Source organism: Argopecten irradians, chromosome 14 (genome assembly GCF_041381155.1).
Source record: "Argopecten irradians isolate NY chromosome 14, Ai_NY, whole genome shotgun sequence".
Taxonomy (NCBI): domain Eukaryota; kingdom Metazoa; phylum Mollusca; class Bivalvia; order Pectinida; family Pectinidae; genus Argopecten; species Argopecten irradians.
Window position 1 is genome coordinate 31,707,211 of NC_091147.1, and position 23,464 is coordinate 31,730,674.

At 39.6% G+C, this 23,464-nt stretch overlaps 1 protein-coding gene across 1 annotated transcript in view; it reads right to left on the reverse strand.

Moving 5' to 3' along the window:
• Positions 1–23,464, reverse strand: part of LOC138307162 (uncharacterized) — a 96,651-nt gene that overhangs the window by 33,468 nt on the left and 39,719 nt on the right. Inside the window, exons 15-18 of the mRNA XM_069247793.1 lie at positions 23,107–23,172; positions 22,379–22,466; positions 9,898–10,103; positions 8,912–9,471 (exon numbers count right to left, since the gene is read on the reverse strand). Of these exons, the coding sequence (XP_069103894.1) occupies positions 8,912–9,471; positions 9,898–10,103; positions 22,379–22,466; positions 23,107–23,172 (920 nt within the window). The remainder of the gene's footprint in view (positions 1–8,911; positions 9,472–9,897; positions 10,104–22,378; positions 22,467–23,106; positions 23,173–23,464) is intronic.

Here is a 23,464-nt window from a genome sequence, read left to right on the forward strand (position 1 = left end):
GTGTACTGTCTGGTGTGTGTTGGTATTATTGACATATTTACCTGACGGCTGCTCCGACAGTGTGCTGTCTGGTGTGTGTTGGTACTATTGACATATTTACCTGACGGCTGCTCCGACAGTGTACTGTCTGGTGTGTGTTGGTACTATTGACATATTTACCTGATGGCTGCTCCGACAGTGTGCTGTCTGGTGTGTGTTGGTACTATTGACATATTTACCTGACGGCTGCTCCGACAGTGTGCTGTCTGGTGTGTGTTGGTACTATGACATATTTACCTGACGGCTGCTCCGACAGTGTACTGTCTGGTGTGTGTTGGTATATGGACATATTTACCTGACGGCTGCTCCGACAGTGTACTGTCTGGTGTGTGTTGTATTATTGGACATATTTACCTGACGGCTGCTCCGACAGTGTACTGTCGGTGTGTGTGTTGGTACTATTGACATATTTACCTGATGGCTGCTCCGACAGTGTACTGTCTGGTGTGTGTTGGTACTATTGACATATTTACCTGATGGCTGCTCCGACAGTGTACTGTCTGGTGTGTGTTGGTACTATTGACATATTTACCTGACGGCTGCTCCGACAGTGTGCTGTCTGGTGTGTGTTGGTACTATTGACATATTTACCTGACGGCTGCTCCGACAGTGTGCTGTCTGGTGTGTGTGTTGGTACTATTGACATATTTACCTGACGGCTGCTCCGACAGTGTACTGTCTGGTGTGTGTTGGTATATTGACATATTTACCTGACGGCTGCTCCGACAGTGTACTGTCTGGTGTGTGTTGGTACTATTGACATATTTACCTGACGGCTGCTCCGACAGTGTACTGTCTGGTGTGTGTTTGGTACTATTGACATATTTACCTGACGGCTGCTCCGACAGTGTGCTGTCTGGTGTGTGTTGGTACTATTGACATATTTACCTGACGGCTGCTCCGACAGTGTACTGTCTGGTGTGTGTTGGTACTATTGACATATTTACCTGACGGCTGCTCCGACAGTGTACTGTCTGGTGTGTGTTGGTACTATTGACATATTTACCTGATGGCTGCTCCGACAGTGTGCTGTCTGTGTGTGTGTTGGTACTATTGACATATTTACCTGATGGCTGCTCCGACAGTGTGCTGTCTGGTGTGTGTTGGTATTATTGACATATTTACCTGATGGCTGCTCCGACAGTGTGCTGTCTGGTGTGTGTTGGTACTATTGACATATTTACCTGACGGCTGCTCCGACAGTGTGCTGTCTGGTGTGTGTTGGTACTATGGACATATTTACCTGACGGCTGCTCCGACAGTGTGCTGTCTGGTGTGTGTTGGTACTATTGACATATTTACCTGACGGCTGCTGACAGTGTGCTGTCTGGTGTGTGTTGGACATTACCTGACGGCTGTCCGACTGTCTGTCTGTGTGTGTTGGTATTATTGACATATTTACCTGAGGCTGCTCCGACAGTGTGCTGTCTGGTGTGTGTTGGTACTATGACATATTTACCTGAGGCTGCTCCGACAGTGTGCTGTCTGGTGTGTGTTGGTACTATGGACATATTTACCTGACGGCTGCTCCGACAGTGTGCTGTCTGGTGTGTGTTTGGTACTATGGACATATTTACCTGATGGCTGCTCCGACAGTGTGCTGTCTGGTGTGTGTTGGTATTATTGACATATTTACCTGACGGCTGCTCCGACAGTGTGCTGTCGGTGTGTTGGTATTATTGACATATTTACCTGTGTTGGTACTATGGACATATTTACCTGACGGCTGCTCCGACAGTGTGCTGTCTGGGTGTGTGTTGGTACTATTGACATATTTTACCTGATGGCTGCTCCGACAGTGTACTGTTGGTGTGTGTTGTATATTGACATATTTACCTTGGCTGCTCCGACAGTGTGCTGTCGGGTGTGTTGGTACTATGGACATATTTACCTGACGGCTGCTCCGACAGTGTGCTGTCTGGTGTGTGTTGGTACTATGACATATTTACCTGAGGCTGCTCCGACATGTGTCTGTCGGTGTGTGTTGGTACTATGGACATATTTACCTGACGGCTGCTCCGACAGTGTGTACTGTCTGGTGTGTGTTTTGGTACTATTGACATATTTACCTGACGGCTGCTCCGACAGTGTGCTGTCTTGTGTGTGTTGGTATTATTGACATATTTACCTGATGGCTGCTCCGACAGTGTGCTGTCTGGTGTGTGTTGGTACTATTGACATATTTACCTGACGGCTGCTCAGACAGTGTACTGTCTCGGTGTCTGTGTTGTTGGTACTATGGACATATTTACCTGACGGCTGCTCCGACAGTGTGCTGTCTGGTGTGTGTTGGTACTATGGACATATTTACCTGACGGCTGCTCCGACAGTGTACTGTCTGGTGTGTGTTGGTACTATGGACATATTTACCTGACGGCTGCTCCGACAGTGTGCTGTCTGGTGTGTGTTGGTATATTGACATATTTACCTGAGCTGCTCCGACAGTGTCTGTCTGGTGTGTGTTGGTATATGGACATATTTACTGGCTGCTCCGACAGTGTGCTGTCTGGTGTGTGTTGGTATTATTGACATATTTACCTGATGGCTGCTCCGACAGTGTGCTGTCTGGTGTGTGTTGGTATTATTGACATATTTACCTGACGGCTGCTCCGACAGTGTGCTGTCTGGTGTGTGTTGGTACTATGGACATATTTACCTGATGGCTGCTCCGACAGTGTGCTGTCTGGTGTGTGTTGGTACTATTGACATATTTACCTGATGGCTGCTCCGACAGTGTGCTGTCTGGTGTGTGTTGGTACTATTGACATATTTACCTGACGGCTGCTCAGACAGTGTGCTGTCTGGTGTGTGTTGGTACTATTGACATATTTACCTGACGGCTGCTCAGACAGTGTGCTGTCTGTGTGTGTTGGTACTATTGACATATTTACCTGATGGCTGCTCCGACAGTGTGCTGTCTGGTGTGTGTTGGTACTATTGACATATTTACCTGATGGCTGCTCCGACAGTGTGCTGTCTGGTGTGTGTTGGTATTATTGACATATTTTTCTGATGGCTGCTCCGACAGTGTACTGTCTGGTGTGTGTTGGTATTATTGACATATTTACCTGACGGCTGCTCCGACAGAGTGCTGTCTGGTGTGTGTTGGTACTATGGACATATTTACCTGACGGCTTACTCCGACAGTGTGCTGTCTGGTGTGTGTTGGTACTATGGACATATTTACCTGACGGCTGTTCCGACAGTGTGCTGTCTGGTGTGTGTTGGTATTATTGACATATTTACCTGATGGCTGCTCCGACAGTGTGCTGTCTGGTGTGTTTTGGTACTATTGACATATTTACCTGACGGCTGCTCAGACAGTGTACTGTCTGGTGTGTGTTGGTACTATGGACATATTTACCTGACAGCTGCTCCGACAGTGTGCTGTCTGGTGTGTGTTGGTACTACGGACATATTTACCTGACGACTGCTCCGACAGTGTACTGTCTGGTGTGTGTTGGTATTATTGACATATTTACCTGACGGCTGCTCCGACAGTGCGCTTGCCAGCGTGTGTGTTGGTACTATTGACATATTTACCTGACGGCTCCCCGACAGTGTACTGTCCGGCGTGTATTGGTACTATGGACATATTTACCTGACTGCTGCTCCGACATTGTACTGTCGGGCGTGTATTGGTACTATGGACATATTTATTACCTGATGGCTGCTCTGACAGTGTACTGTCCGGCGTGTGTTGGTACTATGGACATATTTACCTGATGGCTGCTCCGACAGTGTGCTGTCCGGCGTGTGTTGGTACTATGGACATATTTACCTGATGGCTGCTCCGACAGTGTGCTGTCTGGTGTGTGTTGGTACTATGGACATATTTACCTGATGGCTGCTCCGACAGTGTGCTGTCCGGCGTGTGTTGGTACTATGGACATATTTACCTGATGGCTGCTCCGACAGTGTACTGTCTGGTGTGTTTTGGTACTATTGACATATTTACCTGACGGTTGCTCCGACAGTGTACTGTCTTGTGTGTGTTGGTATTATTGACATATTTACCTGACGGCTGCTCCGACAGTGTACTGTCGGCTTGTGTTGGTACTATGGACATATTTACCTGACGGCTGCTCCGACAGTGTACTGTCTGGTGTGTTTTGGTACTATTGACATATTTACCTGACGGTTGCTCCGACAGTGTACTGTCTTGTGTGTGTTGGTATTATTGACATATTTACCTGATGGCTGCTCCGACAGTGTGCTGTCTGGTGTGTGTTGGTACTATGGACATATTTACCTGACGGCTGCTCAGACAGAGTACTGTCCGGCGTGTGTTGGTATTATTGACATATTTACCTGATGGCTGCTCCGACAGTGTGCTGTCTGGTGTGTGTTGGTACTATTGACATATTTACCTGACGGCTGCTCCGACAGTGTGCTGTCTGGTGTGTGTTGGTACTATTGACATATTTACCTGACGGCTGCTCAGACAGTGTGCTGTCTGGTGTGTGTTGGTATTATTGACATATTTACCTGATGGCTGCTCCGACAGTGTGCTGTCTGGTGTGTGTTGGTATTATTGACATATTTACCTGACGGCTGCTCAGACAGTGTGCTGTCTGGTGTGTGTTGGTACTATGGACATATTTACCTGATGGCTGCTCCGACAGTGTGCTGTCTGGTGTGTGTTTGGTACTATTGACATATTTACCTGATGGCTGCTCCGACAGTGTGCTGTCTGGTGTGTGTTGGTACTATTGACATATTTACCTGACGGCTGCTCAGACAGTGTGCTGTCTGGTGTGTGTGTTGGTACTATGGACATATTTACCTGATGGCTGCTCCGACAGTGTGCTGTCTGGTGTGTGTTGGTACTATTGACATATTTACCTGATGGCTGCTCCGACAGTGTGCTGTCTGGTGTGTGTTGGTACTATTGACATATTTACCTGACGGCTGCTCCGACAGTGTGCTGTCTGGTGTGTGTTGGTATTATTGACATATTTACCTGACGGCTGCTCCGACAGAGTGCTGTCTGGTGTGTGTTGGTACTATGGACATATTTACCTGACGGCTGCTCCGACAGTGTGCTGTCTGGTGTGTGTTGGTACTATTGACATATTTACCTGACGGCTGCTCCGACAGTGTGCTGTCTGGTGTGTGTTGGTACTATTGACATATTTACCTGATGGCTGCTCCGACAGTGTGCTGTCTGGTGTGTTTTGGTACTATTGACATATTTACCTGACGGCTGCTCAGACAGTGTACTGTCTGGTGTGTGTTGGTACTATTGACATATTTACCTGACAGCTGCTCCGACAGTGTGCTGTCTGGTGTGTGTTGGTACTATGGACATATTTACCTGACGGCTGCTCCAACAGTGTACTGTCTGGTGTGTGTTGGTATTATTGACATATTTACCTGACGGCTGCTCCGACAGTGCGCTTGCCAGCGTGTGTTGGTACTATTGACATATTTACCTGACGGCTGCCCCGACAGTGTACTGTCCGGCGTGTATTGGTACTATGGACATATTTACCTGACTGCTGCTCCGACATTGTACTGTCGGGCGTTTATTGGTACTATGGACATATTTATTACCTGATGGCTGCTCTGACAGTGTACTGTCCGGTGTGTGTTGGTACTATGGACATATTTACCTGATGGCTGCTCCGACAGTGTGCTGTCCGGTGTGTGTTGGTACTATGGACATATTTACCTGATGGCTGCTCCGACAGTGTGCTGTCTGGTGTGTGTGTTGGTACTATGGACATATTTACCTGATGGCTGCTCCGACAGTGTGCTGTCCGGCGTGTGTTGGTACTATGGACATATTTACCTGATGGCTGCTCCGACAGTGTTGGTACTGTACCTGGTGTGTTTTGGTACTATTGACATATTTACCTGACGGTTGCTCCGACAGTGTACTGTCTTGTGTGTGTTGGTATTATTGACATATTTACCTGACGGCTGCTCCGACAGTGTACTGTCCGGCTTGTGTTGGTACTATGGACATATTTACCTGACGGCTGCTCCGACAGTGTACTGTCTGGGTGTGTTTGGTACTATTGACATATTTACCTGATGGCTGCTCCGACAGTGTACTGTCTGGTGTGTGTTGGTACTATGGACATATTTACCTGACGGCTGCTCCGACAGTGTACTGTCTGGTGTGTTTTGGTACTATGGACATATTTACCTGATGGCTGCTCCGACAGTGTACTGTCTGGTGTGTGTTGGTACTATGGACATATTTACCTGACGGCTGCTCCGACAGTGTACTGTCTGGTGTGTGTTTTGGTACTATTGACATATTTACCTGACGGTTGCTCCGACAGTGTACTGTCTTGTGTGTGTTGGTATTATTGACATATTTACCTGATGGCTGCTCCGACAGTGTGCTGTCTGGTGTGTGTTGGTACTATGGACATATTTTACCTGACGGCTGCTCAGACAGAGTACTGTCCGGCGTGCGTTGGTATTATTGACATATTTACCTGATGGCTGCTCCGACAGTGTGCTGTCTGGTGTGTGTTGGTACTATGGACATATTTACCTGATGGCTGCTCCGACAGTGTGCTGTCTGGTGTGTGTTGGTACTATTGACATATTTACCTGACGGCTGCTCCGACAGTGTGCTGTCTGGTGTGTGTTGGTACTATTGACATATTTACCTGACGGCTGCTCAGACAGTGTGCTGTCTGGTGTGTGTGTTGGTATTATTGACATATTTACCTGATGGCTGCTCCGACAGTGTGCTGTCTGGTGTGTGTTGGTATTATTGACATATTTACCTGACGGCTGCTCAGACAGTGTGCTGTCTGGTGGGTGTTGGTACTATGGACATATTTACCTGATGGCTGCTCCGACAGTGTGCTGTCTGGTGTGTGTTGGTACTATTGACATATTTACCTGATGGCTGCTCCGACAGTGTGCTGTCTGGTGTGTGTTGGTACTATTGACATATTTACCTGACGGCTGCTCCGACAGAGTACTGTCTGGTGTGTGTTGGTACTATTGACATATTTACCTGATGGCTGCTCCGACAGAGTACTGTCTGGTGTGTGTTGGTACTATGGACATATTTACCTGATGGCTGCTCCGACAGAGTACTGTCTGGTGTGTGTTGGTACTATTGACATATTTACCTGACGGCTGCTCCGACAGAGTACTGTCTGGTGTGTGTTGGTATTATTGACATATTTACCTGACGGCTGCTCCGACAGTGTACTGTCTGGTGTGTGTTGGTACTATTGACATATTTACCTGACGGCTGCTCCGACAGTGTACTGTCTGGTGTGTGTTGGTACTATTGACATATTTACCTGACGGCTGCTCCGACAGTGTGCTGTCTGGTGTGTGTTGGTATTATTGACATATTTACCTGACGGCTGCTCCGACAGTGTGCTGTCTGGTGTGTGTTGGTATTATTGACATATTTACCTGACGGCTGCTCCGACAGTGTGCTGTCTGGTGTGTGTTGGTATTATTGACATATTTACCTGACGGCTGCTCCGACAGAGTGCTGTCTGGTGTGTGTTGGTATTATTGACATATTTACCTGACGGCTGCTCCGACAGTGTACTGTCTGGTGTGTGTTGGTACTATGGACATATTTACCTGACGGCTGCTCCGACAGTGTGCTGTCTGGTGTGTGTTGGTACTATGGACATATTTACCTGACGGCTGCTCCGACAGTGTGCTGTCTGGTGTGTGTTGGTACTATGGACATATTTACCTGACGGCTGCTCCGACAGTGTGCTGTCTGGTGTGTGTTGGTACTATGGACATATTTACCTGACGGCTGCTCCGACAGTGTACTGTCTGGTGTGTGTTGGTACTATGGACATATTTACCTGACGGCTGCTCCGACAGTGTGCTGTCTGGTGTGTGTTGGTATTATTGACATATTTACCTGACGGCTGCTCCGACAGAGTACTGTCTGGTGTGTGTTGGTACTATGGACATATTTACCTGACGGCTGCTCCGACAGTGTACTGTCTGGTGTGTGTTGGTATTATTGACATATTTACCTGACGGCTGCTCCGACAGAGTACTGTCTGGTGTGTGTTGGTACTATGGACATATTTACCTGACGGCTGCTCCGACAGTGTACTGTCTGGTGTGTGTTGGTATTATTGACATATTTACCTGACGGCTGCTCCGACAGTGTGCTGTCTGGTGTGTGTTGGTATTATTGACAAATTTACCTGACGGCTGCTCCGACAGTGTGCTGTCTGGTGTGTGTTGGTATATGGACATATTTACCTGACGGCTGCTCCGACAGTGTACTGTCTTGTGTGTGTTGGTATTATTGACATATTTACCTGATGGCTGCTCCGACAGTGTGCTGTCTGGTGTGTGTTGGTACTATTGACATATTTACCTGACGGCTGCTTCGACAGTGTACTGTCTGGTGTGTGTTGGTACTATGGACATATTTACCTGACGGCTGCTCAGACAGTGTGCTGTCTGGTGTGTGTTGGTACTATGGACATATTTACCTGACGGCTACTCCGACAGAGTACTGTCTGGTGTGTGTTGGTATTATTGACATATTTACCTGACGGCTGCTCCGACAGTGTACTGTCTGGTGTGTGTTGGTATTATTGACATATTTACCTGACGGCTGCTCCGACAGAGTACTGTCTGGTGTGTGTTGGTACTATTGACATATTTACCTGATGGCTGCTCCGACAGAGTACTGTCCGGCGTGTGTTGGTACTATTGACATATTTACCTGACGGCTGCTCTGACAGAGTACTGTCTGGTGTGTGTTGGTACTATTGACATATTTACCTGACGGCTGCTCCGACAGAGTACTGTCTGGTGTGTGTTGGTACTATTGACATATTTACCTGATGGCTGCTCCGACAGTGTGCTGTCTGGTGTGTGTTGGTATTATTGACATATTTACCTGATGGCTGCTCCGACAGAGTACTGTCCGGCGTGTGCTGGTACTGGTGTACATCACTACCATGCTGTTGTGGAGGACGGATAGGCACAGCCATAGGCTGAACAGTTTGCTGCTGCTGTTCTTGTTGCTGATTGGGTACCAATGTATTTTTGGCCTGCTGAGCTGACCAATCAAAACTGCTTGTAGATGTTGGCTGCAGACTAGTAATGCTGGCTTCGTGTAACCAGTTATGAACATTCTGGGTATAGAGATCAGACCTATGGCTTATATCATGAATTCTGTCTGAATTCTCAACAGTCAACGGAACACTCTGTAATCCACAATCCTCGGGATTAAGTAATGTTTGGGAATGGTTAGGATTTCTAAACACCTCTTGGTTTATTGTTGTTGTTGGATTGTTAGGCATTTGGAATGTCTCTGGGTTTATTGGATGTTGGTGATTTTGCGCTGGTTTTACAGTTCTGTCTGTAGTTTGTGATGTATCTAACTTGTTGGCACTCTGATCAAAGTTACACCCGGTATCAGTCGTACCTGTCCCCAGCAGGCCTGGCTGAGACAGACTGAAAACAAAACAATATCAAATAAACAAAAACTTACAACTTCGATATTACTGATGAGGCAAAAGTACCAGGTCAAATATAGTGGAAATAAATTAAATAAAGTGATAAACCTGCTTGTGATATTAGGTTTGCCTCCACCTCTGGATTGTGGTGACTAAGTGGTTAAAGTGTCTGACATTCTACCACTAGCCCTCCACCCCTGGAGTGTGGTGACTAAGTGGTTAAAGTGTCTGACATTCTACCACTAGCCCTCCACCTCTGGGTTACAAGTGAGGTAGCTTCTAAATAGGAACCATACTTCATTAGTCTTTCCTTTGGAATTTCATTTTAGTCCACCAAAAACTAACTTGTCATTCAATAATTTTAAATGATATTTTTTTCTAAAGATGAAAATAAGCCTGCCAAACCATTACATAGCTTGAGTACCTTTGAAGAAGCTGCTGTATATGAATAGATGTGCTGAAGTCGGCCAGACTGAGCTCGGGGTTAAAAGGACCACTCTCCGAGGCCCCTATAGGGTTGTGGTCAGCTGTGTCTGTGGTCAGATTATTGACCGTTGGATGGACTGATTGGACTTCATTGTCTGTTTGGCCAGCCAAGGACAGGAACGAGGTGTTTGATGAAGTCATTTTCTATAATGAAGCAGAATTACAACAAAGTTTCATACAAGACTAAAACATACAATATTGATGTTATTATCTTTAAAGATTAAATGGCAAGTATTAGACCAGTAAGAGTTGCTCCCCTTTGATCCAATGTAAGTATGCATTGTTTACATTTAATGAAGTCCAACATTATTACTTAAGCTAAGCATGACCGCCTGTATCACTCACATGGTTTTTGTTTTGTTTTGGTTTTTTTAAAGAAATTATCACAAAAGTTCTAACAATTCAAAATTGCAAACTTGACCTAACAATTTGTTTAATTTAAAATCCCCACCATATAATCATGCTATCAATACTATATAGCTAGGAGTGTCAGGCCCCAGGGGAGTCAGCATGACCATTTGTACACTTTTTAATCCTGACCCAGAAGGATGCTACCACTGCATTATGGGTGCTATACCATGCTTGGTTTCAGAAAAGAAGTCGTTTATATGGAAATAGCCAAATTGACCCCTTTTGGCCCCGCCTCTCAGGCCCCCGGGGGATCAGCCCCATCATTTGTACAATTTTCAGTTAGCCCATAAGGATGCTACCAGTCAAATTTTGTTGAAATCCGACCAGTGGTTATGGAGAAGAAGTCAATTGTTGACGGACGCCGGACGCTGCGGTATCCCATAAGCTCACCTCGGTCCTTCGGACCAGGTGAGCTAATAAAGACGTAATAGTACTTTAATCAAGTGAATATTGATGCACTTTTAAGAATAAATTCTTTGATTTTAAAGATGCTCCACCGCTGACAAATGGTAATTTTCCACTATCAAATACAGGAGCAGACGTTTTAGTATTTTTCTTCAGTTACAAAAGTTCCTTACTTTACACCATTACCACCATTGAAAAGTTTGAGCTTCTAATTTTTACTTCAAGTTAAAAATATGAAAAATAATTAATTGCATCCCGAAAAAATTCTGTGTCACTATATCCTATATGGAAGGAAGTATTGATTGTGCATGCACCAAAGGCGAAATAAATTATTTTATATTATTTTTTGTGTTAATTAGACATATATATACATGATCAAACACCAATTATTGTTCAACTGATGAATATCATTTATGCTCTGTCGGCAGTGGAGCATCTTTAAGTAGATACAGATGCATTGTTGACGATATATAGATCACCTAAGCTAACTAGCCATTCATTCACAGCTCAGCAAACCCAGTCACTGGTGATCATGCACAGGTGGCTGGCTGGCACTAATGTTTGTGTATACACACACACTCTCTCTCTACAGACTCTGTCCCCTAAAAAAATATAGGTAAACTAGATGGACCCGGCCAAAGTCACTGATTGTGGCTGTCCCATTATACTACGAGGGATACAGGGTATACATCTCTTGCTGTCAGTAACTTTTACTGCGCAATAATATCTCAGATATAGTTCGTCAATACAACCAACACAAAAAAACTTTATAAGCGTTATAAGAACTTTCTTTTGCAGTTACCTTCCTTACATTTGATTACAATAATCGATCAATAGCACGAATTAAGTAAAATTTAAATAAACATACACAATCCAAAATCCATCGAAAGTCTGTCGCGGAGGAAGACAGCGAAGAAGGCATTGTTCGTGATTTTCGGGAGACCAGTGTTCTCGGAGTAATACAAATATCATAGAGTCCCAACTGAACACTTATAACACTCCATCCATGGTGTATATGTATGTACAAATTCAATGTTTGTAGTTTTGAATATTGGGGTTTTATTTTTTCATACCATCAAGTATTCCGTGAAATGAACAAAACAACTCATAATTTTCATAGCGGAGTGGTTTCATTGTTTTGATGTGCACAGGCTCTCCGAGCGTACCTAAGAATGCTGTTTCACAGCATCAAATATATAGACCCTGTTATACTGCCACGTTGTACCCTGAACATTGCACAGTACCACTATTTTGTTTGGGATGGAAATCCTGTCTACACCACCACATCGCCTCATCCACCACGAGAACTATGTATGTTAAACAATACGATGGGGTTTGTTACAATGAGAACTATGTATGTTAAACAATATGATGAGGTTTGCTACCATGAGAACTATGTATTAAATAATATGATGGGGTTTGTTACAATGAGAACTATGTATGTTAAACAATACGATGGGGTTTGCTATCATGAGAACTATGTATGTAAAACAATACGATGAGGTTTGCTACCATGAGAACTATGTATGTTAAACAATATGATGGGGTTTGTTACCACGAGAACTATGTATGTTAAACAATACGATGGGGTTTGTTACAATGAGAACTATGTATGTTAAACAATACGATGGGGTTTGTTACAATGAGAACTATGTATGTTAAACAATACGATGGGGTTTGTTACCATGAGAACTATGTTTGTTAAACAATATGATGGGGTTTGTTACAATGAGAACTATGTATGTAAAACAATACGATGGGGTTTGCTACCATGAGAACTATGTATGATAAACAATATGATGGGGTTTGTTACAATGAGAACTATGTATGTTAAACAATACGATGGGGTTTGTTACAATGAGAACTATGTATGTAAAACAATACGATGGGGTTTGTTACAATGAGAACTATGTATGTTAAATAATATGATGGGGTTTGCTACCATGAGAACTATGTATGTTAAATAATATGATGAGGTTTGTTACAATGAGAACTATGTATGTTAAACAATACGATGGGGTTTGTTACAATGAGAACTATGTATGTTAAATAATATGATGGGGTTTGCTACCATGAGAACTATGTATGTAAAACAATACGATGGGGTTTGTTACAATGAGAACTATGTATGTTAAACAATATGATGGGGTTTGTTACAATGAGAACTATGTATGTTAAACAATATGATGGGGTTTGTTACAATGAGAACTATGTATGTTAAACAATACGATGGGGTTTGTTACAATGAGAACTATATATGTTAAACACTATGATGGGGTTTGTTACAATGAGAACTATGTATGTTAAACAATACGATGGGGTTTGTTACAATGAGAACTATGTATGTTAAACAATACGATGGGGTTTGTTACAAAGAGAACTTTGTATGTTAAACAATATGATGGGGTTTGTTACAATGAGAACTATGTATGTTAAACAATATGATGGGGTTTGTTACAATGAGAACTATGTATGTTAAACAATACGATGGGGTTTGTTACAATGAGAACTATGTATGTTAAACAATATGATGGGGTTTGTTACAATGAGAACTATGTTTGTTAAACAATATGATGGGGTTTTTTACAATGAGAACTATGTATGTTAAATAATATGATGGGGTTTGTTACAATGAGAACTATGTATGTTAAACAATATGATGGGGTTTGCTACCATGAGAACTATGTATGTTAAACAATATGATAGGGTTTGTTACCATGAGAACTATGTATGTTAAATAATATGATGGGGTTTGTTACAATGAGAACTATGTATGTTAAACAATATGATGGGGTTTGTTACAATGAAAACTATGTTTGTTAAACAATACGATGGGGTTTGTTACAATGAGAACTATGTATGTTAAATAATATGATGGGGTTTGCTACCATGAGAACTATGTATGTTAAACAATATGATAGGGTTTGTTACCATGAGAACTATGTATGTTAAATAATATGATGGGGTTTGTTACTATGAGAACTATGTATGTTAAACAATATGATGGGGTTTGCTACCATGAGAACTATGTTTGTTAAACAATATGATGGGGTTTGTTACAATGAGAACTATGTATGTTAAATAATATGATGGGGTTTGCTACCATGAGAACTATGTATGTTAAACAATATGATAGGGTTTGTTACCATGAGAACTATGTATGTTAAATAATATGATGGGGTTTGTTACTATGAGAACTATGTATGTTAAACAATATGATGGGGTTTGCTATCATGAGAACTATGTATGTTAAATAATACGATGGGGTTTGTTACAATGAGAACTATGTATGTTAAACAATACAATGGGGTTTGTTACCATGAGAACTATGTTTGTTAAACAATATGATGGGGTTTGTTACAATGAGAACTATGTATGTAAAACAATACGATGGGGTTTGCTACCATGAGAACTATGTATGATAAACAATATGATGGGGTTTGTTACAATGAGAACTATGTATGTAAAACAATATGATGGGGTTTGCTACCATGAGAACTATGTTTGTTAAATAATATGATGGGGTTTGTTACCATGAGAACTATGTATGTTAAACAATACGATGGGGTTTGCTACCATGAGAACTATGTATGTTAAACAATATGATGGGGTTTGCTACCATGAGAACTATGTATGTTAAACAATACGATGGGGTTTGTTACAATGAGAACTATGTATGTTAAACAATACGATGGGGTTTGCTACCATGAGAACTATGTATGTTAAACAATACGATGGGGTTTGCTACCATGAGATCTATGTATGTTAAACAATACGATGAGGTTTGCTACCATGAGAACTATGTATGTTAAATAATACGATGGGGTTTGTTACAATGAGAACTATGTATGTTAAACAATATGATGGGGTTTGTTACAATGAGAACTATGTATGTTAAACAATATGATGGGGTTTGCTACCATGAGAACTATGTATGTTAAACAATACGATGGGGTTTGTTACAATGAGAACTATGTATGTTAAACAATACGATGGGGTTGTTACAATGAGAACTATGTATGTTAAATAATATGATGGGGTTTGTTACAATGAGAACTATGTATGTTAAACAATATGATGGGTTTGCTACCATGAGAACTATGTATGTTAAACAATATGATGAGGTTTGTTACCATGAGAACTATGTATGTTAACACCTTCTTGTTCGGGTGTTTTTGATCTGCTAAATAAGTGAGATTAGCACTTTTTTGTATATCTTATATTCCAAACGTTGGCTGCATAGAACCATAAAGTGTTATGCATCATTGATTAGTATATCACCTGAATTTCATTTTCCTAAATATAGTTTGCACCTTTGACCTTTATGGTAGTAAAGGTTAAAGGTCAAAGATCACCAAAATCACCTTTTTATTGAAAAAAAATCACCATTTTGCTTTTCTGGATCATTTACCGGGCGGAACAACAACACAAACTGTATATTTGAAGATTCAATGTAAACTACAGATAATTCTGAAGATAATCCTATGAGATAGCCCATTAATTACGATCAACAAAGTTTTGGCAAAGAGATTATCAGTGTGACCTTTGAAGAAAATAGCAGCTAAAATGACAATATTGGCAGCAAAATCATGTATTGATTAAGTAAGTAGTTACACATAACATAGTAAAACCTTGGATTGATAAAGATATGAGTTACCTACGGTAATTGAAAAATCAAAGTAGTATAAAGAATAAAATACATGTATATAATATTAATATTATTATATATGTACATCGGCAAGACACAAGGGAGGTAATTCATATTCTTGCACACTACTCATTGTTTTGGAGGAAACGTTTGCATTTACTCCCAATTTGTCATGAACTTGGAACATGAAAGATGGTGTAACATCTTCGTCGCAAGACTTTGTTTCCATTCATATTACAGAGATGACATGTTTATTTTTACAAGTCGACATAAAATGTATATAGTATGTACATGTATATATTAAAACGGGAGATTACTTTTGGTATTAATTGAGAAGCAGAAGCAATAAAAGTTTTGTTGTAAGAACATTTTAATCCCGTGGGAACGTTGGAGATCTATGGTTACGACCAATTGTTATGTATATGTTTGCATGAGTATACACTTCAACATATATCATAAAATAAGCATTGTCAAAGCATTGCTGAATAGTATGTAGGCTTAACTCATACATACTACTAGAGTGGATCCAGGAATGACGGTATTTACTGGATTTTTTTTAGCCCACCATCTGATGATATTGAAATCGCCTTTCGTCCGTGGTCCGTCCGTGCTTCCTTCCGTCCGTCCGTCAGTTAACCATTCTTGTTACCGCTATTTCTCAGAAAGATCTAAGGGATCTTCTTTCAAATTTCATATGTAGGTTTCCCTAGGGCCCTAGCTGTGCATATTGCATTTTGGGACCGAACGGTCAACAAGATGGCCGACCGGCCGCCATCTTGGATTTTGATATCGAAAAGCAGCGAAAACGATCCCTCTGCCATATGTCAGACAAAGACCATTTTTTGTGGGCGGCAAGATCCCTCTAGAATCATTTGTTTCTTTGTAGGAAAGGAGAACACGTGATTAAACAGTACCGACATTCTGATAACCAGTACCTACATATGTATATCGTTAGTTGACATCTTTGTGACCGACAGGTTTCTTATTATTGTGGTAAGAGCGAGATAATGCACGACCAGAACCGTTTCAAACCCGGGACCATCCGAACTCTTCCCGGATGCTCTACCAATTGAGCTGCTTGGTTGTCGGCTATCGATCCGATCCAGAACCATTACATTAGTATTATCTCCTTCCTTTTCACTCATCGCCCCTCAAAGATTCAACATACTAACCGGGTTTTTTTATATTCGCCTTTTTAGATTCCGAGACACTCCAAACACTATCCTGATGCTCTACCAATTCAATTGAGCTATATAAATAATATATATATTTCAAACAGATGAGCCGAAGCTCAGCATAATAGAAAGCCGGAGCAAATGGAAAAAAATACTCTTGTGTTATAGATAAGAGGGAAAACATTCTTTTTTATGCCATGATATATATATGATAAGCAACTAAGTCAGGTTCTAATTTTCTGTACATGTATGAATTTGACTCAAATTCAATTCAAATCACTACATTTACGAATTAGTATCAATCAAGTGTTGTATTCATCTAGATCCAAGAGAAAACCGTATGTTTAAGAAAATAGCCGCTGCCCTTTGGTCAGTTCCTTAGAGCTGTGTAACCATTTATAATCACATGTACACATTAAACATTAAATCGTTTTATTTACTGTTAACCGTTTTCATATGGATGTTGTCGATCAATTGTGAGAAGCATTGTTGTAAATGATATCTATAAATATAAACCAAACTCTTTATATATTTCATTACAGGCTGTTATTGCAAAAATGATTTGTAATCTGTTTTCTTTTTTTTAAAAACTATGTAGCAGAGTCATCCATGATATCTCTTTCTCCGACATCCTTTCAGTTTTCATTTGGTTGTGTAAAATAGTGGAAATGACAGATCTGACTTGTAATCAGTATGACTTAATTATATGTTTATGGAGTTATGAACCACAAGATTTCTAGTATATAATCTATATTTTACATATGAACCACAAGACCACAGGGACCTGACAAGAACATTTTAACCAACAGTATACACATATATATATTATCGATACTATAATATGTATGTACAGTTGGTTAAACATTTTTCGTGCCAGGTCCCTGTGCACAAGACTACATTTTTTATACTGATTCTGATACTAGAGTCAACATTTTAAAGCAAACAGATTAAGAGAGCATTATAATGTATATGCATATGAACAATGTATATACATATAATTATAATGCACCGGTCGTCACTCACAAAAAAAAGGCGATTTGATTTTACCGACCAAAACGTGTATTACAAATAGTTCGTATGTCAATCTATTACGAATAGTTCTATATTCATCCTATCCTAAGACTATTTCAAAACGGATCCAGAGCCCCTGTTAATTTGTGCACGAGGTCTACATGTACATGTACACGTACGTACAATAGAACTATGGCTATCACGACTTACCCGTCACAACTACGTACATGTACACTGTACACGTATTACCTACGTGTGCTGCACATGTACCTGCTACTAGTCCCGCTATTTCACATATTTCACATATTTAAGTAAATTAATTAACATTAAGTAACATTAATTGCTAATGCTTCAAAAATTGATGAGAGTTTATTATGCATCGTTTCTATGGACGCTCAAGGGACAATACTCTAGATTGATTTTTTCTATACATGTACAAAATTTGAAGTACTTTCACAGATGCTTTACTGTACACGTATTACCTACGTGTGCTGCACATGTACCTGCTACTAGTCCCGCTATTTCACATATTTAAGTAAACAAGTTGAAATCTATCCGTTTCATAAAATGTTTGATGATTGAACTGGTTTCAACGACGTCTAAACCTAACATTAATTGCTAATGCTTCAAAAATTGATGAGTTTATTATGCATCGTTTCTATGGACGCTCAAGGACAATACTATAGATTGATTTTTTCTATACATATACAAAATTTGAAGTACTTTCACAGACGCTTTAGCTTAAGGATTATTTTCAGTGGTAATAATTACCTATAATTCCATCAAAAAGGAGTTTCCGGGGCCGCAACGTTGACCGTCCGAGGTCAGAATCACCGTAATCTCACATTTAACATCCCATAATATGAAGGCGATGATATTTTCAGATTACATAGTGTATTTTGAGTAGTTTCTTTAAATTCTATATCTGTAATCTTCAGCAGCATTACATATATATACCGGTACAGTGGAACCTCCCGAAACCGATCATAGTCGGTGCATATAATTTCGGCCGGTTTAGAGAGGGTTCGGTTTGGAGAAGTGAACCGAATACCGATCATCACGATCCGGATTTAATCGATCGGAAGTCGTTTTTACATTAGTGCACCGCATGTATGCCTAGTGTTCGTTAAAACCGACTGATATTGACTGTTGATGTGAATGTTATCACAAAAGAGAGAATCATACGTTTAAAAGGAATGGATTACAGCAAACTTGACTATGTTACCGCTTATAAACGTAGTTTAGTTAGTTAGTTGCGTGAATGTTCTTGGGGATGTTCTCGTCTGCAACCTACATACGACCGATCACTTCCGGTTAGGTCAAGAATTAAATTATATGGTCTAATTACACGATGATCAGTCGATGCTGGTCATTATATGACATAGTCATTTTCTAAAACAATACATGGCTTCGGCTTCTTCATACAGATAATTTACGTTATCCGACAACTACCTATGTAAAAAAAAAAAAACCCGTGTGATTTGAATACGAAGCTTTCTCTTTATTACTAGCTCTGCTTGTTTTCCTACAGTAAACAAACTGCGTGCACATGGTAGACCTTCGTTAGATAATTACACCACCATCTCGGGTATAATTACTGTGTACCTATAGCCTTCCCATCGGTATACATGCCCAAGGACATGGCATGCAACAACTATGGTACAGGTATGTGTGTATTTCACGGTCGGTTGATCAGACCTCAATGCAATCTATGTATATCTATTTGATTTAGATAAACAATCATCCAATGTGCTTCTCCAGGATCATGATCATAACGTTACGATAAACGTAAATGAAACGTAACGTCATAATGTTACACATTTGTAAGTAACGTCGCGAATTTTCGTTTGAGTAGGGTAAAGTAAAATCGCGATAATTTCGTTTCAAGAAAACCAATTTTCAAATCTAAAGCTGATTTGTAAAGGAATTTGTCTGTGGCATTAACACACTGTATTTTCATGAAGTTATAATCTTAACTGATATATATATTCCAGCTCTGAATACATAAAAACGTTAATTTTTAACGAAAAACATCGCATATGTTTTTCATTTGAGAAAATTTTCTTTAAAATAATAAAATAAAGACATATGAATAACATCTTTTTCTTGCTTGCAATCTAAGCTTTTCAGTGATATATGTCATTTCAACACTGCAATATCTCATATTTACTTTCCGAGCGGTTTTTTCACGAATAACGCTGGCAAATTTAACGGCATTTTCGGCACTTTTTAACGGACGGAAACTTACAGCGCACTAATTCATTCTAGCAAACCAACTTGTGAAATTTATATGAACATAAAATAGAGAAATCACTGATTCCGTTGATATAAATATTTTGTTTCTACGAGGAATATAAAGGTTAATGTGACGCCTTCGAACTTGGTAGATGACCTTATCAAAGTCATATCGGTACAAATGTACCGATGCGAACTGGAAGGTGTTAAACAATATGATGAGGTTTGTTACAATGAGAACTATGTATGTTAAACAATATGATGGGGTTTGTTACAATGAGAACTATGTATGTTAAATAATACGATGGGGTTTGTTACAATGAGAACTATGTATGTTAAATAATACGATGGGGTTTGTTACAATGAGAACTATGTATGTTAAATAATACGATGGGGTTTGTTACAATGAGAACTATGTATGTTAAACAATATGATGAGGTTTGTTACAATGAGAACTATGTATGTTAAACAATACGATGGGGTTTGTTACAATGAGAACTATGTATGTTAAATAATACGATGGGGTTTGTTACAATGAGAACTATGTATGTTAAACAATACGATGGGGTTTGTTACAATGAGAACTATGTATGTTAAATAATATGATTAGGTTTGTTACAATGAGAACTATGTATGTTAAACAATACGATGGGGTTTGTTACAATGAGAACTATGTATGTTAAATAATACGATGGGGTTTGTTACAATGAGAACTATGTATGTTAAACAATACGATGGGGTTTGTTACAATGAGAACAATGTATGTTAAACAATATGATGGGGTTTGTTACAATGAGAACTATGTATGTTAAACAATACGATGGGGTTTGTTACCATGAGAACTATGTATGTTAAACAATATGATGGGGGTTGTTACAATGAGAACTATGTATGTTAAACAATACGATGGGGTTTGTCACCATGAGAACTATGTATGTTAAACAATATGATGGGGGTTGTTACAATGAGAACTATGTATGTTAAACAATATGATGGGGTTTGCTACCATGAGAACTATGTATGTTAAATAATATGATGGGGTTTGCTACCATGAGAACTATGTATGTAAAACAATACGATGGGGTTTGTTACCATGAGAACTATGTATGTTAAACAATATGATGAGGTTTGCTACCATGAGAACTATGTATGTTAAACAATATGATGGGGTTTGTTACAATGAGAACTATGTTTGTTAAACAATATGATGGGGTTTGTTACAATGAGAACTATGTTTGTTAAACAATACGATGGGGTTTGTTACAATGAGAACTATGTATGTTAAACAATACGATGGGGTTTGTTACAATGAGAACTATGTATGTTAAACAATACGATGGGGTTTGTTACAATGAGAACTATGTATGTTAAACAATACGATGGGGTTTGTTACCATGAGAACTATGTATGTTAAACAATACGATGGGGTTTGTTACAATGAGAACTATGTATGTTAAATAATATGATGGGGTTTGTTACCATGAGAACTATGTATGTAAAACAATACGATGGGGTTTGTTACAATGAGAACTATGTATGTTAAACAATATGATGGGGTTTGCTACCATGAGAACTATGTATGTTAAACAATACGATGGGGTTTGTTACAATGAGAACTATGTATGTTAAATAATATGATGGGGTTTGTTACCATGAGAACTATGTATGTAAAACAATACGATGAGGTTTGTTACAATGAGAACTATGTATGTTAAATAATACGATGGGGTTTGTAACAATGAGAACTATGTATGTTGAATAATACGATGGGGTTTGTTACAATGAGAACTATGTATGTTAAACAATATGATGGGGTTTGCTATCATGAGAACTATGTATGTTAAATAATATGATGGGGTTTGTTACAATGAGAACTATGTTTGTTAAATAATATGATGAGGTTTGCTACCATGAGAACTATGTATGTTAAACAATACGATGAGGTTTGCTACCATGAGAACTATGTTTGTTAAACAATACGATGGGGTTTGCTACCATGAGAACTATGTATGTTAAACAATATGATGGGGTTTGTTACAATGAGAACTATGTATGTAAAACAATACGATGGGGTTTGCTACCATGAGAACTATGTATGTTAAATAATATGATGAGGTTTGCTACCATGAGAACTATGTATGTTAAACAATATGATGAGGTTTGCTACCATGAGAACTATGTATGTTAAACAATACGATGGGGTTTGTTACAATGAGAACTATGTATGTTAAACAATACGATGGGGTTTGCTACCATGAGAACTATGCATGTTAAACATTACGATGGGTTTGCTACCATGAGAACTATGTATGTTAAACAATACGATGGGTTTGCTACCATGAGAACTATGTATGTTAAACAATATGATGAGGTTTGCTACCATGAGAACTATGTATGTTAAACAATACGATGGGGTTTGTTACAATGAGAACTATGTATGTTTAGCTATATGATGGTGGTTTCTACAAAGAGATTTTCAGATAAAACTTGATCATTTAAGAATTTATGAAACAATGTAATTCTCCAATGTCTACCTTCCTGGTGGGAGAGCCAGATAACAGAGACACGGCCTCATTCCACTGTGACTGCATCATATACTGTAGCTTTGTCAGGATCTCACTCCTATTAAACGCAAAATAAACAAACAAACTGAAGAATCATCTGTGAGTATTCCGTATTTGCATATGACTAAGTTGTCTGCCCTTGCTGGTAGGTATTAAATTGTCATATGCTTAAGAGCATGACATAATATTTTTCAGAGAAGCCAATGCAACTTTGCGAAAATAATGACGTCACAATAATTACCTACACTCACGAGGGCAGATAACTCTGTATCATACAAAGACCAAAAATAACCGGACAATGTAATCCCGAATTTTCCTTAGTTTGATTATGCTTGTTAAATAATATGATAGAGTTTGCTACCATGAGAACTATGTAATGTATGTTAAACAATATGATGGGGTTTGCTATCGTACAAAGATAAATAGAAACCGGACAATGTAATCCGGAATTTTCCTTAGTTTGATTAGATACTTAGATAAGTTATATTTGTGGATCAGATATTTAACAATTTCAACTTATCAGACAAAAATATCATCTCCATAAAAATACCAATTATATATTACTTTGATGCATTATGATCAATGATAAAAACTTAAAATTGATATTAACTTTAATGATATGCTGTTGAGCTATCCTCAGTAAATGTATAGTATAATTTTCTAATTTGAAACATTTCTGTCCCCTTGGTGAAAATTACCTTTGGGATTCCAGTTTCTGTTTGGCTGATTGCAGGGAAGTTATTTCTGTCCTACTGTCATGTAGCCTACAAAACGATGTCACAAATACAACTTATTAACCATCTCTATGTAACGACCTCCAATACCAATCTCTATATAACAACCTTAAATACCAATCTCTATATAACCACCTCCAATATCCATCTCTATATAATGCCCACAAATACTCACCTCTATATAATGACCACCAATACACACCTCTATATAACCACCAATACCTACCTCTATATAATGACCACCAATACCCACCTCTATATAACCACCAATACCTACCTCTATATAATGACCACCAATACACACCTCTATATAATGACCACC